This window comes from Theropithecus gelada, chromosome 2, assembly GCF_003255815.1.
Source record: "Theropithecus gelada isolate Dixy chromosome 2, Tgel_1.0, whole genome shotgun sequence".
NCBI lineage: Eukaryota > Metazoa > Chordata > Mammalia > Primates > Cercopithecidae > Theropithecus > Theropithecus gelada.
The window spans coordinates 69,146,490-69,163,289 of record NC_037669.1 but is presented as its reverse complement, the minus strand read 5'-3'; the positions used below and the strand labels follow the sequence as shown (position 1 = coordinate 69,163,289).

The 16,800-nt window shown below is 37.1% G+C and overlaps 1 protein-coding gene across 14 annotated transcripts in view; it reads right to left on the bottom strand.

Moving 5' to 3' along the window:
* Positions 1-16,800, bottom strand: part of FOXP1 (forkhead box P1) — a 632,119-nt gene that overhangs the window by 50,736 nt on the left and 564,583 nt on the right. For all 14 annotated transcript variants that reach the window (XM_025374729.1, XM_025374733.1, XM_025374736.1 and 11 more), the window contains one exon: positions 9,573-9,677. In XM_025374729.1, the coding sequence (XP_025230514.1) occupies positions 9,573-9,677 (105 nt within the window). The remainder of the gene's footprint in view (positions 1-9,572; positions 9,678-16,800) is intronic.

The window sequence follows — 16,800 nt, the reverse complement described above, 5'->3', positions numbered from 1 at the left end:
TTCTTGTACTAGGCACTGATGGACATTTCTCTGTTTCTCTTGGCTCCGTACAGGTTTTTAGGTCACTGAGTTTTGAACGTAATGCCAAATGAGAATCTCGCTAGTACAGAAACTTTGAAAATGACAACTAACTTAATCTCTCAATTTAAATAAAATAATAATAATAAAAAAAATCTAATGATACTTCACTCAAGAGTCAGAGCTTTTTATGAGACCTGTTGCCAATATTAGTGTCTTGGAATGATCTCATCTTTCATCCTGGCTAAATTCCAACACACAATTTCATTAACCCAGGTACCGCAGGTGATAAAACTCATTTTTCCCTAAAGAGACAGCTAAAAAGTACCAGTTATACATTTATGAAGTACCAGCAATCAAAATTATGGATTTTCTAAAAGGTTTTTAACTACTTTTATTGAAAGGAAAATCGCTGTCTCAGACTTTTGTGACACTATTGCTAATAATAAATTTTACCATTTAGACATGGCCATAATATGGTAGACAGTGTCAATAAAAGTATGGAGCAAAGATGATCCCTGTCTTTTAAGTAATGCCTTCTAATTACATGCCGGAAATGATCACATGAAATACCTAAGCTAACCAATGGCTCTTAAAATATAAGAACACTCAACAATGCATCTACAGTGATATAGATGTACCGCATGCACATATGCAGTTATATGTAGAATTAATTGCATAAGTAGACATTCAAAAAATTTTCCAATGTTTTCAAAGCCGACAAGAAAAATTTAAATTTAATTTGCATTTCTAACTAAAATCTGTTTGTTGAAAAAAAAATGCGTTCAAATGTTATTTGCTTCCTTTTGAGCAAAGTGGTGGCACTGGGCCTGTTATCTTTGGCAAACTTGTCTAAACTTTTCTATCTAATATTCTATATATCACTAGAGGGCACTGTGGTATTTAGGCCACTTTGACCTCTTCGAGTACGAAGAAAGGTCTTGAACTCCTGAGCAATGTCAGAAAGGTTAAAAAAGACACATTGAAAGGGAAAAAAATTGTTTTTGGTAACACCCTATTTTTATTTTTCTAAAACCAATAAAAAATGCATGATAAGTAGAAAAGTCAAATTCATAAAAATATACAGCTCATTTTGCAATACTCAAAGACTTGTCACCTCAGATCTGATGGGGAAAATTTTCATCCTCATCTTCTTGAGATTTAAATTGTGAGGCTGGAATTTGATTTGCATACATCCACAATTATAGACAGCTATTCCCTCTACATGGCTGAAGTCTCCTGCACTAACTAGAGGTAATTTCACTGCAGAACATTCAGGCGTGCAAGCTGAGAGCCACAAATGGGTTTGAAACAATTTATGATATCCGGCCTCCTTCCACATGTATTAGCATATACCTGGTTTCTTTAACATACACTTTGTTTTTCCAAAACCACAAACATAGTTGCTGGAATTTCATGTGGAAGTGCTTAAGGGGCTGAAAGTTAACACCTTTGTGATCCATGCTGCCTCATGGTGGCTGTTAAACAAAAGCCTCTTTGTCGAGGCTTTCTTGAAATGTTTTCTTAACATGTTCCAAGTAGTTTTAGGCAGGGAACTAAAGTAAACAAGATGTTACCATGATAAAAACACTTGTGAAAACATTACAGAGCACACTTAGTAGTTTCTTTCACATAAAACTCTTCACAGTTTTGAAAAGTAAAATTCACAGAAAAAAAATTTTAAAAAGCAAATTGCCAATGAAATGTCCTCTACTGTCTACAGCTTTCGACCTTTTGGAAAGGGTCAAAGTTCCACCTCTGGGCATCTTTTTCAGCATTTCTCTGTCTTCCATTAGAGCACACAGACAGTTTATTTTGGCTTTCAGAAATTACATACATCTGACTAACAAGCAAGGGAATTTTTGTTTTGTTTTGCATGGAGTTTTTCTCTGTGAGAAATCACCAAAAGAAAAAAATTCTTTTCAAATAGGATACTAACCAAGGATACAAAGGATACTTTTAGTAGATGTTATACAAGTGGCCACCTAAAAGAAAAACTAGGGGAAATGGGAACATTTTCCCACAAGCACATAAGAGTACCTGGTGTTTGTGAAACTATGGGCCTGCGTCTGATTTTACACTCTAAGTTAAAAGCAGGGAAATGTGGTCAGGGTTTAACCTTCAAATCTTCTCCTCATTTTGCCAATGCATTATATGAGCATTAAGAAAAGGGAGGGGTAGGAAAGGGAAGAATTACAGATCCACGTTTTTACTAGTAAAGATTGTGTCTTTCACCTGGTTTGAAAAGAAGAGAAAAAAAAAAAAGGACTCAAGTGGGGAGAGGATGGAAGAACGCTGATGAGTTTCACCTCTCTGGATGATACGGGACTTGTTTTTGTTTTTCTGTTATCGGAGGATTCCAAGCAATGCAGGGCTGGATGATTTCATTAGAGTTAGCACGAGCACCTGCTGCTATCAGTTAGCGCTAACAAATGCAACAGTCACATGATAACTCATGGTTGATAGATTAAAAAAAAAAAACAACACTAAAACTGCAAGTTGTTTTCAGAAGAAACAGGGAAATAAATGCGTACAATAGACTGGGTATCTGCTGATTCTGATAAAGCGTCCCTCTGTTGGCGGTGCGGGAAAGACAACAGGATGGTTATTTGTACAGTATTTATCTTTGAAATCAAGGGCCCTGTGGTATACCTCACCTTGGGAACAAACGCTGCAGAATGATCACAGAAAAGTGTCAAATCTCTGGTTCTGATTTACCAACACTTAGGATATTTCTTCCTCAGGAGGGAAAAAAATATGCTTCAGTTTTAGACCCGTGAGTTCCCCCTGCCACCTCTCTTTTTTATGAACCCCTCTGTCTGTTAACAGTGGCACAGTATTGACAGATGGGATTTTTATCCTGAAGAACCAAGCTTGGCCTCTGTAACAGTTACAGCTTATTAATTTGGAGCTGCAGAAGACCAGAAAGCTGTTACCTGGCAAAATCACTTCCTCTCCTTGAGTCTGAACCCTAAAAACTGGGTGGAAGAACCCAAGATCGAGGAAGTATAAAAACCATGGTTGGTCAATGAAATCATGGGGCACGACACACATGGATACCTCCCTCCAAATATGACTAACTTGAGGGTTCTGTGAATCCAAGCTAACATAACCCTGGATAGCTATGTCCGGGGCCACAAATGCATTCCTCAGCTAAAAAACATGTTGGTGAAACCAAAAATGCTACAGAGCAAACCATGGTCCAAGGGACACAGTCATACTCGTTCCTTGTTCCTTATGCATGGTCAACGGCTGCTTTTGTACCCCAATGGCAGAGCTGAGTCGAGCTGCTGTGACAGAGACTGTATAGACTGCAATGCTGAAAATATTTACTGCCTGCCCCTTTATGGAAAAAATGTGCCATGCTGTCCCCTCTGTGTGGGACTTTTTACCAGAAGTCTCTGATTAAAACATTCTATTACAGAACAATTTCTTCTGATAGATCAACGCTTCGTATAGTCACAACTCCTCTTCCTAGGTAGAAGGTCGGAAATTTTTGGATATTTAAAATTACCCATCCTTGAAATACAAATATATCTAAGTAAGGTTAAGAGGTTCTAATGCTTTTAAAGAGTGCCCAGTATGGGCTAGGTGGTTTATATGACGTACCTTTTATTTATTCATTCATTTATTTAATTTTTAGACACAAGGTTTTGCTTTGTTACCCAGGCCGCAGTACAGTGGCATGATCATAGCTCACTGCGGCCTCAAACTTCTGGGCTGAAGTGAGCCTCCCACCTTAGCTTCCCAAGTAGCTAAGACTATGGGCACATGCCACGGCACCCAGTTGACTTTTTTTTTTTGGCAGAGACAGGGTCTTGCTATGTTGACCAGGCTGGTCTCACACTCTTGGCGTCAAGAAATCCTCCCACCTTAGCTTCCCAATGCATTGGGATTGCAGGGGCAAGCCACCCGTGTCTTGCCTGGTGTACCTTTTAATTCTAACAACCCTAAAAAGTGGTTAACATCCCAAATCACATGTGCTGATACTGAGGCTCAGATGACATGTGGTTGGTTCAAAGAACATATTAATAGTGTCTTCACTACCCAGTCAACCTTTCTCCAAAACTTTCTTTACATCCATTGCCAAGTAGAAAGCAAACTGTCCATAAAAAGTGTTGCCTCTAACCAGGCTATATAATGCAGCAGTTCAGAATAAGTCTTCTGAAGCCAGACTGCCTGGGTTTGGACCTTGGCTCCACCTCTTATTAGTGTGTGACCTTGGGTAAATCATTTAACCTCTCTGGGCTTTAGTTTCCTTAACTGTATGCTGGGAATACCACTACAATACTAGCATACGCTGTTTGTGAGGATTAAATGAGTTAATATAGGTGAAGCATTTCGGCACTATGCCTGTTTTAAGGTTCAGCACTATTTAATTATAAACTATTACTAGAGGAGTGTAAAATCAAGGGAATAGAAAGTAGGTAAAAAAGAAAAAAAAAATCTATGAAGTAACACTTAAATCGAGGTCAAAGCAATGCTACCTTTATTAAGTAAGAATACCAAGGAGAATTCAAGCAACACTGCTATCAACTTGCCTAAACCATAAGAAATCCCTTCTAAAAAGAGAGGGACAACTGAAGAGAAGCGTAGACTAGAAAACTTTTGGTCCACTGAAGCAACTGAAGATGCTTTCAGGATCTATGAATCCAGCAATCTGAGCAAAGTACTCGATGCATCACTCTCTGATGACAATGACCCCCACCCCCCTCCCAGTGACATCATTCAAAGAAGCCAGGTGGTTTTTATTTGAACCACAGAAGTTTGCTAGCTTCTTTCAGTTCGGTTCAATGGAAAACAAAGTTGGTTTCATCAAGGCCAATTTGATTTCCCTTTAGACTGAACAGAGAAGTGGGAGACGTGAATCTACAAAAAGACTAACTTATTTTCCACTGCACCAGGCAAGATCCTGATACCTGAAGACAACTCTGAATTTCCAAGAGTTAAAATCATGTTGTAGAGGAAAGAGTTAAAATCATGTTGAAATCCTGAATTTGTTACATACAACCAGTCAGTGTGTAACTCAGGAAAGCATCTAGGGGAGTTTCTTCTTACTCAGCATTTGCTCTCCCTTTGCTACTTGACAATATTCATTTTTACATTCTTGAACCAACTCTCTCATCCCTAGCCCCCATGTGGTTCACGTGGGGTGAACATCTCCCTCTGTTTTGGAGGCAGCATGTAATGCAAGTCTGGGGATGTCATTGTGATTGGCTCAAAGCTAGAACACATGACTCAATCTGGGCCAATGACAGTCTCCCTAGGGCTTTGTCTGGCGCTACAGGGAAAGAGACACACTGTGGGACTGATAAACCTGTCCTCTTCAGTTCCACTTGGAAACAGCCCCCAAATGAAGGCAACACACAAAAACAGAACTAATGGACAATTAATACTCCAAAAGCCTTGGTTAAATATCAGGATCTAGCCATGCTTGAAGCCAGCTGTACCACTGGACTTCCTAGCTATAGGAGCCAATTATCATCCCTCATTTATTTTTTTCACTTAAGCCAATTTAAGTTGGGTTTCTGTAACTTACAAACAAAAGTCATCTTACAAATATAAGTCAATAAGTAAGTACCAGGAAGTAACCAAGCAACAGTTGCAGATTGATAGTGGGCATTCCAATTCCACTGAGCAAACAGGAACTGAGAACATGTCGTGTCATGTGCAAAACCACAATAAATAATTGATAGGTGGTTTCCTATACAAGTACCAGACTCCTAATACCTTTAGAAGAGAAATGGGCTTTTTTATAGGAATTGAATCTAGGCCCCAATTCTAATGATCTTTATTTTCTTTAATACTAAAATTATTCTCTCTCCTTTTTGGGATAATCTCCTAACAAATATAACCTAATTGTCAGCTCACATAACAAACGAACCTATGATTTGAGGATTTTTTAGGGTAGGAATATTTTAGCCATTAACAAAATGTTTAAAATGGGTCTAGAAACTGTCATTTCCCTTTCTGACTCTAAAACTGATATATGTCCCTGAGCTTGTGGATAGCAATTTTAGAGTTCTAGAGACTTTATAACAATAAATCATATTTACAGATGTTTATTAGCCATTCTATAGATGGAAGAAATCGGCACCAAGATATTTATCAAACCTAGCACTGGTGTACAGAAAAAATCAGAATTTAAAAGTGGCTCTGCCAAATTCTTTTCCTCTCATTATATAAATATGATTAGGTAACTGATCAGGAAAGAACAAAACTAAGATTCTATAGTGAGTGATTTCTAAACAAAACAAAGCCCACGATCACTAATCTGAATAATAATAGTGGTAAAGGGTTGTTGCTTAATTTAAAATAAAGCACTGCTGATCTTGATTGTTCATATTTAGAAGCAATTTTGGACATCTCTTTTAAAATATTTTTAAGTACTTAAGTTTTCAATGACCACATACTGCTCTCAGAGTATAATACTGAGGAAGTAAGCTATGAAACAGATTCACAGGCTTCCATTCATTAACCAAAAATTTATATTCACCAAAACTGCTTGCAGGTAACACTAGATATCTCTCTAAGGATGGCTTTATTACAATATTTGTATCCAGGTTCATGAAGATAGATACAGACACTGTTCTAACAATATAAAAACCACACAAAACTGGAGTCTTGCACATAAATCAGCTCACCTCTGTTTCCCTGGGGCTTGAATGAGAGAGAAAAGCTAGAAGGAGATGGTCCCCAACAACCAATTTGTAAACCATCACACACCCAGATGTACACATGGGCATATGTTATAGTTATACATGTGCATATGTTATAGGTATACATGTGCATATGTTTGATTACATGTCTATAATATGTAACATTGAATTCATAATTAATGATTCAATGATATTATGAATATATATATAGGTATACATGTGCATATGTTTGATTATAGGTATACATGTGCATATGTTTGATTACATGTCTATATCATGTAACATATTGAATTCATAATTAATGATTCAATGATATTATGAATATATTTATATGATACAAAAATGCAGGGCAGTTTGGTCTAAAATTTTTTTTTTTAACTGACAAGGTAACACAGGTAAGGAGTAGCATAGAAGCATTTCACTTCAGCTATGAGATTAATATATTTCCTTACAGCGATGCTTTATAGGTTTACAGCTTCAAATGGGCCAACCCAGGTTTTAGTCATACTTAACAGTAGAAATTAAAGTTACTCCACTCTCCGTGTAAGGACAAGAACCCGAACAGAAGTCGATATCAATATAGGAAGTTAAGAATCAAATTGTTAGCTTTCCTCGGCATCCACTTTCTACATTTATAAAGTCAAATGTATAATAAAGAATGGGTCCAATCACCAAGCTGCAATTGGCCAGTAATTGTCACCAATTATATAAAAATATAGTGCACATGCAATTGCTTCAAAGTGAATAAAATACCTAGGAATCCAACTTACAAGGGATGTGAAGGACCTCTTCAAGGAGAACTGCAAACCACTGCTCAACGAAATAAGAGGACACAAACAAATGGAAGAACATTCCATGCTCATGGATAGGAAGAATTAATATCATGAAAATGGCCATACTGCCCAAGGTAATTTATAGATTCAATGCCATCCCCAGCAAGCTACCAATGACTTTCTTCACAGAATTGGAAAAAACTACTTTAAAGTTCATATGGAACCAAAAAAGAGTGCGCATTGCCAAGACATTCCTAAGCAAAAAGAACAAAGCTGGAGGCATCATGCTACCTGACTTCAAACTATACTACAAGGCTACAGTAACCAAAACAGCATGGTACTGGTACCAAAATAAGAGATATAGACCAATGGAACAGAACAGAGCCCTCAGAAGTAATACCACACATCTACAACCATCAGATCTTTGACAAACCTGACAAAAACAAGAAATGGGGAAAGGATTCCCTATTTAATAAATGGTGCTGGGAAAACTGGCTAGCCATATGTAGAAAGCTGAAACTGGATCCCTTCCTTACACCTTATACAAAAATTAATTCAAGATGGATTAAAGACTTAAACGTTAGACCTAAAACCATAAAAACCCTAGAAGAAAACCTAGGCAATACCATTCAGGACACAGGCATGGGCAAGGACTTCATGACTAACACACCAAAAGCAATGGCAACAAAAGCCAAATTTGACAAATGCGATCTAATTAAACTAAAGAGCTTCTGCACAGCAAAAGAAACTACCATCAGAGTGAACAGGCAGCCTACAGAATGAGAGAAAATTTTTACAATCTACCCATCTGACAAAGGGCTAATATCCAGAATCTACAAAGAACTTAAACAAATCCACAAGAAAAAAATTCAAACAACCCCATCAAAAAGTGGGTGAAGGATATGAACAGACACTTCTCAAAAGAAGACATTTATGCAGCCAACAGAGACATGAAAAAATGCTCATCATCACTGGTCATCAGAGAAATGCAAATCAAAACCACAATGAGATACCATCTCACACCAGTTAGAATGGCGATCATTAAAAATTCAGGAAACAACAGGTGCTGGAGAGGATGTGGAGAAATAGGAATACTTTTACACTGTTGGTGGGACTGTAAACTAGTTCAACCATTGTGGAAGACAGTGTGGCGATTCCTCGAGGATCTAGAACTGGAAATACCATTTGACCCAGCCATCCAATTACTGGGTATATACCCAAAGGTTTATAAACCATGCTGCTATAAAGGCACGCATACACACGTGTTTACTGCGGCACTATTCACAATAGCAAAGACTTGGAACCAACCCAAATGTCCATCAATGATAGACTGCATTAAGAAAATGTGGCACATATACACCGTGGAATACTATGCAGCCATAAAAAAGGATGACTTCACGTCCTTTGTAGGGACATGGATGAAGCTGGAAACCATCATTCTGAGCAAACTATAGCAAGGACAGAAAACCAAACACTACATGTTCTCACTCATAGGTGGGAACTGAACAATGAGAACACTTGGACACAGGAAGGGGAACATCACACACTGGGGCCTGTTGTGGGGTGGGGGAAGGGGGGAGGGATAGCATTAGGAGATAAACGTAATGTAAATCGCGAGTTAATGGGTGCAGCACACCAACATGGCACATGTATACATATGTAACAAACCTGCACGTTGTGCACATGTACCCTAGAACTTAAAGTATAATATAAAAAAAAGATGACACCTCCAACAACAAAAATATATATATATTTTTATGTATAGTGCATATGTTATTGATTTTATATGTAAGGACAAGATAAAAGTAAGCGCTAAATAACTGCAAGTTTAATACTGGGATCATTTTTTTCTTTTTAAATCCTTGTCATTCCGAAAAATGGGTAAATACGGGCTCTAACTGAGACTTACGCCTTTGGATGTAAGTCTTTTTCCCATTGTAGTACAAGCCTCAATAGATTTTGTAACTATTCCTATGACAGTGCGCTAGACCTTGTGATTTAGAGTCCACTCTCAAAGGGTTGAAGTGAAACTCTCCATCAAAAAGGCATTTTATGAGCAAAGCATGAACAGTGGGAGGTGTTGGCTGTGTAAAAGAAGAAAACAAAATAAAATCATTCTTACTTTAGAAATGATTGGAAATCTTCGCACACTGCTTCACAGCCTGGCCACTTGCATACACCATGTCCATAGAGAGGATGGCTATGGGGGTGCTCCTCATGGGACAAACTGAAAGAAAACACACAGAAGACCAGAGAATGAATTTGCTGCCAAGAACCATTCCACCAGACGAGGATAAAAAAGGCAGGAGGAGCCACATGGCCAAATGTGGACAAGACAAATCTGTGATTTCCCCCATCCCGTGTAATTGACTAATTAATTCTGCATTGTTTGCTAAAAGCAAGAATTAAATTGTACCTAAATGTATTTAGTCAAATGTTAGAAATGTACATCTATGTACGAAAAAGTGTTTGACCGGCTTTTGTTAGATGCGAAGCTCTTTACTCAGACTGCGAAGGAGTCTTTAAAAAGCTAGAACTTATTTAATCTACATAATGAAAATTACAAAATCTGTACTTGATTTTGAGATTCTCTTGCTATATCTACAAGGAATATTACCCATTTTCTTCCCTTCCCTTCCCCCAGAAACTGCTTTCATATAATCACGTATTTTTTCCCAAGTTAATTTTATCTAGCAAAGAAGAGTACAATTAAATAATTTAGAATAATACCAAAATAATTTAGTAAGACAAATGTATCCAAGCAGATGATTCCTTTTTTTAAAAGCTAATAATGGCAAGAAGATTATATTCCTAAAATTCCTAACACCAAGAGTGAGAGAAAATTTGGCATGGACACGAAGGGGTTAATCCTCCAGTGGGGTTCCAATCAATACGTAATGATCTGGCCACACGGATCCAAGTCATGGGATGCTTTGATCCGCACCATGTGGTGCTCGGGGAACAGTATCTGTTGCACTCGCTGATGAACCATATTCTCAAATATTTTCTCTATTATATTTCTGCATCCAGACTTCTTTCAGACACATTATTTTTACAGTTGTTTCCATAACCTTAAATTCCATCAGATAGAAATGTAAAACTAACATTGAGAGTTCTGTTTCGTACTCAAGTGCATTCCCTTCCCGGGAAGGGCTATTTTGCAACTTACTCGACTGTCTCTGCCTGACTTTGAACTTCAAGCACAGTGAACGATGATTACACAAGCACACACACATGCGCGTACACACACGCGCGCGCACACACACACAAGAGGCCTGTATTTCATTTCATATTGCCATCAGGATGTATATTCATGTATCTTATCAATTTACATTCATAGAGCAGATGTACACAAACGCCACTTGTCCCTGACTTAGACAATCCACAGTAAGTGTATTACAAACACAAACCAAGAAGCCTCGAAAGTAAACACACAGACACACAGAACTACATCTGATCAAAGATCACTACGTCTCCCTATGACTTTTGAATAATTTTGCTGGAAATCTAATACAATTTAAAGATAATAACAAGCTATTTTGTCCTAACACAGAAAATAGGTCTTAGAATTAAAAAACAAAAAAACAAAAAACAAAAGAAAAAATTTTTAAAAGGTAGAAAAATAACTTGTAAAAATACAGAAAGGTGCCCCTCATACAAGAAAGGAAGACAGCAAGGGAACTCAAGTAGCTATAGTGAGATTTATAAAGCTAAACAATAAAAGGATATTCTCTAAGCAGTTAAGAGGGTAAAACTGCATTGGACTCAAGGAAAGAATTACTACCTATTTGTGTTCATCTTCAGATCTGTGAATGAATAAAATAGATAGTATGAAAAAAGAATTTTAAAAATTTATTAACAGTAGTACAAATGAAAGAATACTTCAACAGTAGAATTCTCAGATATTCTAAGGGGGAAGAAAATCATTTAAAAAGAAAACTTAATCCACAGCTTAAAAAGAAAAGAAAAATATCCCAACTTTAATAATTATTTTCTTTAGCAATTTTGAGATTATTCTTGTAACTTTAAAAGAGTAAAATATTTTTGTTGTAGAAAACTTGAAAATCCTGAAAAGAAAAAAAACTACCTTCAAGTACACACACACTTGATAAGGTAAGGCATGAATATTTGTATCATTCTTTTACATTTAACAGAATTGTGTAAATACTTTCTCATGTTCTCAACTCATCTTCAAAAATCTTACTTACTGATGGGTAATAGTCCATTGCATGCCATCTTAACTCTAATTATATGCCAACATTTAACCATTCCTCTATTTTGGACGTTGAATTTCTCTTCATGTTTGTTATATTTGTAAATAATGTTAGAAATAAAATTTACCAGCTTAAACATCCCAATGTATCACAACTGACTGCTACCAGAAGATACATTCAGAGAAACAGAATCACTCAATTAATGAGTACCAAAATTTAACACTGTGATTATTCTATCAAGTTGCTCTTGAAAAATGCTACATGCCGAGTACATTCTTAGCCAGTATACATATTTTGTGTGATTTTTTTCTATTTGGAAACGAGGAGCCTGAACTAGTTAGGATGAAAAATCAATATTACTAGTTAGAACTGTAAATGGTTAAACGGCTGTGCTTCCTGGGTTAAGCTGGCGGTGTTCTGAAAATAGTAATACAAGAGAAAATAATAATATGCATTGACTAGCAGGGTTTTGGACTCTAAATAAAATGTGTAGAATTTAACACGATGTTTGCTGTTCCCCATCCTGTTTTTAGTTAACTTACTTGTGAAGGATCCAAGATCTGAAAAAAAACTATTCACGTCTAAGAATTTACTTTTAGTTCAACTTGTTATCACTACTTCAAAGGGCAGATAAAGACTCACTAGGGCCTTAGAAGGCAACCAGTTGTAACCGAAGTCTAAAGAAACTCATACTCTTCACACACGGGTACATTTACACATTCAGAAGACCGCTCGTGAATCTGTCTCTCAGTTAAAAAATTTCTTTATTATGAAAAGATTACATGCTCTTGTTTTTACAGGTTCACATATTAAACTGCAGTGGCTCCTGAAGGAAGTGCACCCCCACACCCCAACCTAGGCATCATTTACCATTCTGGTTTACATTGCATTTCTCTTCTAACACGTTATTATTTTAGAAAATGGAAACATACTGGACACACTATTGTCATTTGCTTTTCATGTTTAACATAAAACTGGACACTTTTAAATACACAATTGTCTGACACAAAGTGTTTGGCTTTGGAAGGAGAGAGAACAAGCTGGCAGAGGTGACTTGCTAGCATCTTTTTGGAAAGATACCTAAGAAACTGGAACAACTGTTGGCTCTGGGGAGGGGTACAGGGAGTCAGGAGTAGCAGGGCAACTCAGTTTTCACCATACTTTTTATATCTTTTAAAGTTTTAATTTTGCACATTGTAGGAACTGTTGCTGTGCAATTGTTAATTTTTTTTGCACACATGTGTGTGTTTGCATATATGTATGCAGTAGGAAAAGAATCAAGTGCTATGCAGGACTTGATTTCCAGTCTGCCGTGTGCTCTAACAGTGGCACAGTGAATACCACACACCCGCTGCACGTGTGACTGGGTCTCGCTTTTAGCTTTGCAGTCGTTCTGTATGAAGCATCATTGGACAACACCAGCTGCCCCTCTGAATGGGAGCTTTTCTGTTTTCTCAAAAAAGTGGAACAAGCATTTATATTCTTGCTGCCTTTTGGGTCGTGCCAAAAAAGACAAGAAGGGAAATAAAAATGAGGAAAATAATGTTTCTATCTTGAATTAATTTAGAGCTACATTTGCAGGATGAAACATGGTGGGAAAAGGATGATCTGGGCATCTGATGGTAAAATAAAGCAGTAAGTCTAATCATTTAAGTAAATTATTCAAGGGTAAACTCACCAATGTGTAAAGTATCATTTCTGAAAAGCTGCCAGGGTCAGTGATGAAAATAGATAGGTTTTATTTTTAAAAGACTTAAACATGTTTGCCAAAATTAGACTTCTAAAACTTTAGGGTCAATTGTTTAATAAGGTGTATTTTACTACAAACTCCCAGGTTGAATATTCCTAGGGGCAGGGATCACTTTTTCAGCTCCACAAACTTAGTACCTCCAACAGAACACGAGTTTGAGGCCAGGCGCGGTGGCTCACGCCTGTAATTCCAGCACTTTGGGAGGCTGAAGTGTGTGAATCATTTAAGGTCAGGAGTTTGAGACCTGCCTGGCTAACATGGTGAAACCCCGTCTGTACTAAAAAATACAAAAATTAGTCAGGTGTGGTGGTGGGCACCTGTAATCCCAGCTACACAGGAGGCTGAGACAGGAGAATCACTTGAACCTGGAAGGCAGAGGTTGCAGTGAGCCTGATCGCACCACTGCACTCCAGCCTGGGTGACAGATGACAGAGCAAGACACGGTCTCCCAAAAAAACAAAACAAAAAAACATGGGCTTGATAAATGTTAGGTGGATTTATGAATGAACAGACAGTAAATATATTGTTCTATTTCATTTCTGTGTGGATATACACTCAACTGATGTTTGCCTTTTTAAAAAAAGTCTTGTAGGTAAAGACCAGAATTATGCAAAGCTACATGAGAAACTATCGTTATGACACTTTCTATTATTTAATTTTATTCTGAATATATAAAACACAGATAGTATGCATTTGAGAAAAGCCAGTTAATTTAAATTTTTCTTGATAATCCTTGATATGTAAAAATTAAATATAATTTTAACACAAAAATAGTGATAGCATTTCAGATTAGAAAGAACCAACTTGCATGAAAAGTATAATTACATATAAATATGTAATAATTTCTGATGTTACATGATACCAAATCCAGTATATATTCAGTAGGATATAAGGGTGTCATTTTCAATGACAGTTAAGTAGGATATTTTCTTCTATTTATTTTTTTCTGCATCAAAGTATACCACCCAAGGTCTTCACTTCAACACTGACCTTAGTTTTTGAGACAATTTTATATAATGGTTATGGTTCCTTATGACATTTCATGGTTACATTCCTAAGGTCACTACTTAACCAAAGCTTCAAACTGGAATTATTAAATCCACCTGCTAAATAAGGACAACGTCTCAACTCTGCTGTCTGCAGTCTTTAGTAATCCTTACACTGTTAGTCCTGTAAGCTAATTTCCCCTGTGGTAACTAAGAGGGAAGAATTTCTGAAGGAGATGAAGCGAAGGGTGACCTTGGTATCTGCCAAGCCATTTCCTGCCAACTGAAATCCCAGTTTTCCCTTTACCTGAAGGCAGATTCCCAGCTTTTCCTGTGCACTGACCCAAGTTCTCATGTCTGTCTTTTATGTTTCCCCTGAATTTTTCTTCCCTTTTCCAAATCTGCCTCTTTCCAAATTTGCCTTTGTTTTCCTCCTCTCCAAATTTCCGATTTATCTGTAGCAAAAGGCTACATGTATCTGTGCCCATTAGGGTTTATGCCTCCCCACAAACACCAAAAAAAGGAAATCCTGCCCAGATTATAAACTGTATTTTATTTCACTGGCATGTTATTTGATAAATTAAATTATAGAAGACTACGTTGGTTGTTCTCTACTCACTCAAAATTGTGGAAATACATTTTTCAAGTTTTACTGAGTTATAGTTTACATATCATACAATGCACTCATTTAAAGTGCATAATTCAATATTCACGGAGTTGTATAACCATCATCACCAGCTACTTTTGGAACATTTTTATCATCCCTCAAAAGAAATCCTGTACCCATTAGCAGTCATTCCCCACTTCCTCCCAACTCCCAGCCCCCACCAATCACTAATCTTTCTGTCTCTAGAGGTGTATCTATTTTGGACATTTCACATCAAGGGAATCATACAGTATATGTTCTTTTTTGCCTTGTTTCTTTCATTTCCCATAATCCTTGGAGGTTCATTCGTTTACACTGTAGCATTTACTAGTACTTTATTTCCTTTTGTAACTGAATAGTATTCCATTGTACATACATAGCACATTTATCCATTCATCTGTTGATGAACATTTGGGTTATTTCCACATTTTGGCTATTGTGAGTATTGCTGGTATGAACGTGTACGTACAGGTACTCTTAAGTATCTGTTTTCAATTTTAGGGGAAATCTACCTAGAAGTTGAATTGTTGGGTTCTATGGTAACTCTACGGTTGACATCTGGAAGAACTTTCAGGCCACTTTCCAAAGCACTTTATATTCTCACCAGCACCGTGTGAGGGTTCTAATTTCTCCATGTCCTTGCGAATACTTGTTGTGTATCTTTATTCCAGCCATCCTCACAACTAGGAAATGGTACCTTATTGTGCTTTTGATTGAATTTCCCTAATGATTAATGAGGCTGCACATATTCTCATGTGCTTACTGCCACGTGTGTATCTTCTATAGAAAAATGTCTATTCAGAGCCTTGGCCTATTTTTTAATTGGGCTGTCTTTTTGCAAATATTTACTCCTGTTTTGTGGGTTGTCTTTTTACTTTTTTTTACGGTGTGCTTTAAAGCACATTTTGAATTCTGATGAGGTCCGATTTATATATTTTTTCTTTGGTTCCTTCTGTTTTTGGTGTTACATCTCAGAAACCATTGCCTAATGCAAGGCAACAAAGATTTACTTCTAGGTTTGCTTCCCAGAACTTTATAACTTTAGCTTTCACATTTAAGCCTGCGGTCTGTTTTAAGTTAATTTTTGCATATGATATGAGTCAGGGGTCCAACTTCATTTTTTTAAATGTTGTCCCAGCACCGTTTGATGAAAACACTACTCTACCTCCAATGAATGGTTTGATACTTTTGTCAAAATGAACGTAAATGTAAGCGTTGGCATTTTTAAAATTTCACTTTTCTTAGATTTCTTTTTCCCCAACATACTGCTCATGTTTTCAAAAGAATTTATAGTTAAAATTATATAACAACTTTCAAAATTACATTAAGCTATAAAATAACTTTTGAGGTTTGACGGGTAGCAGGAGAGATAGATTTTTAATAAAAATAAAACCCTAGCAGCCGAACTTTTTGAAGAATAAGTGCCTAGGGGAAACTTTGTTTCCCAGATCCTGTTGATCCTTTGTGTACTGAAAAACCTCTGCAGAATGTGCTACATGGCTTTCTCTGCTTAACATGTAAATGGAGTATAACTGTTCCTTTTCCTGAGGGCCAGTGCTATTTCTCTATAGGAAGGGTTGGGAGTGCAGTGTCGGGAGGCCTCATTTGTCATGACAGCTCGGCTTGTAACCAGGAATCCCGCAAGTCCTTTCACTGCTCTGCCCTCCAGTTCCCTCGTTTGAAAACTGAGAATCACACAAGAGCTCCTCCCAGTGGTAAAACCTCCACCAAACTTCCACCAAGGATATGCAGAT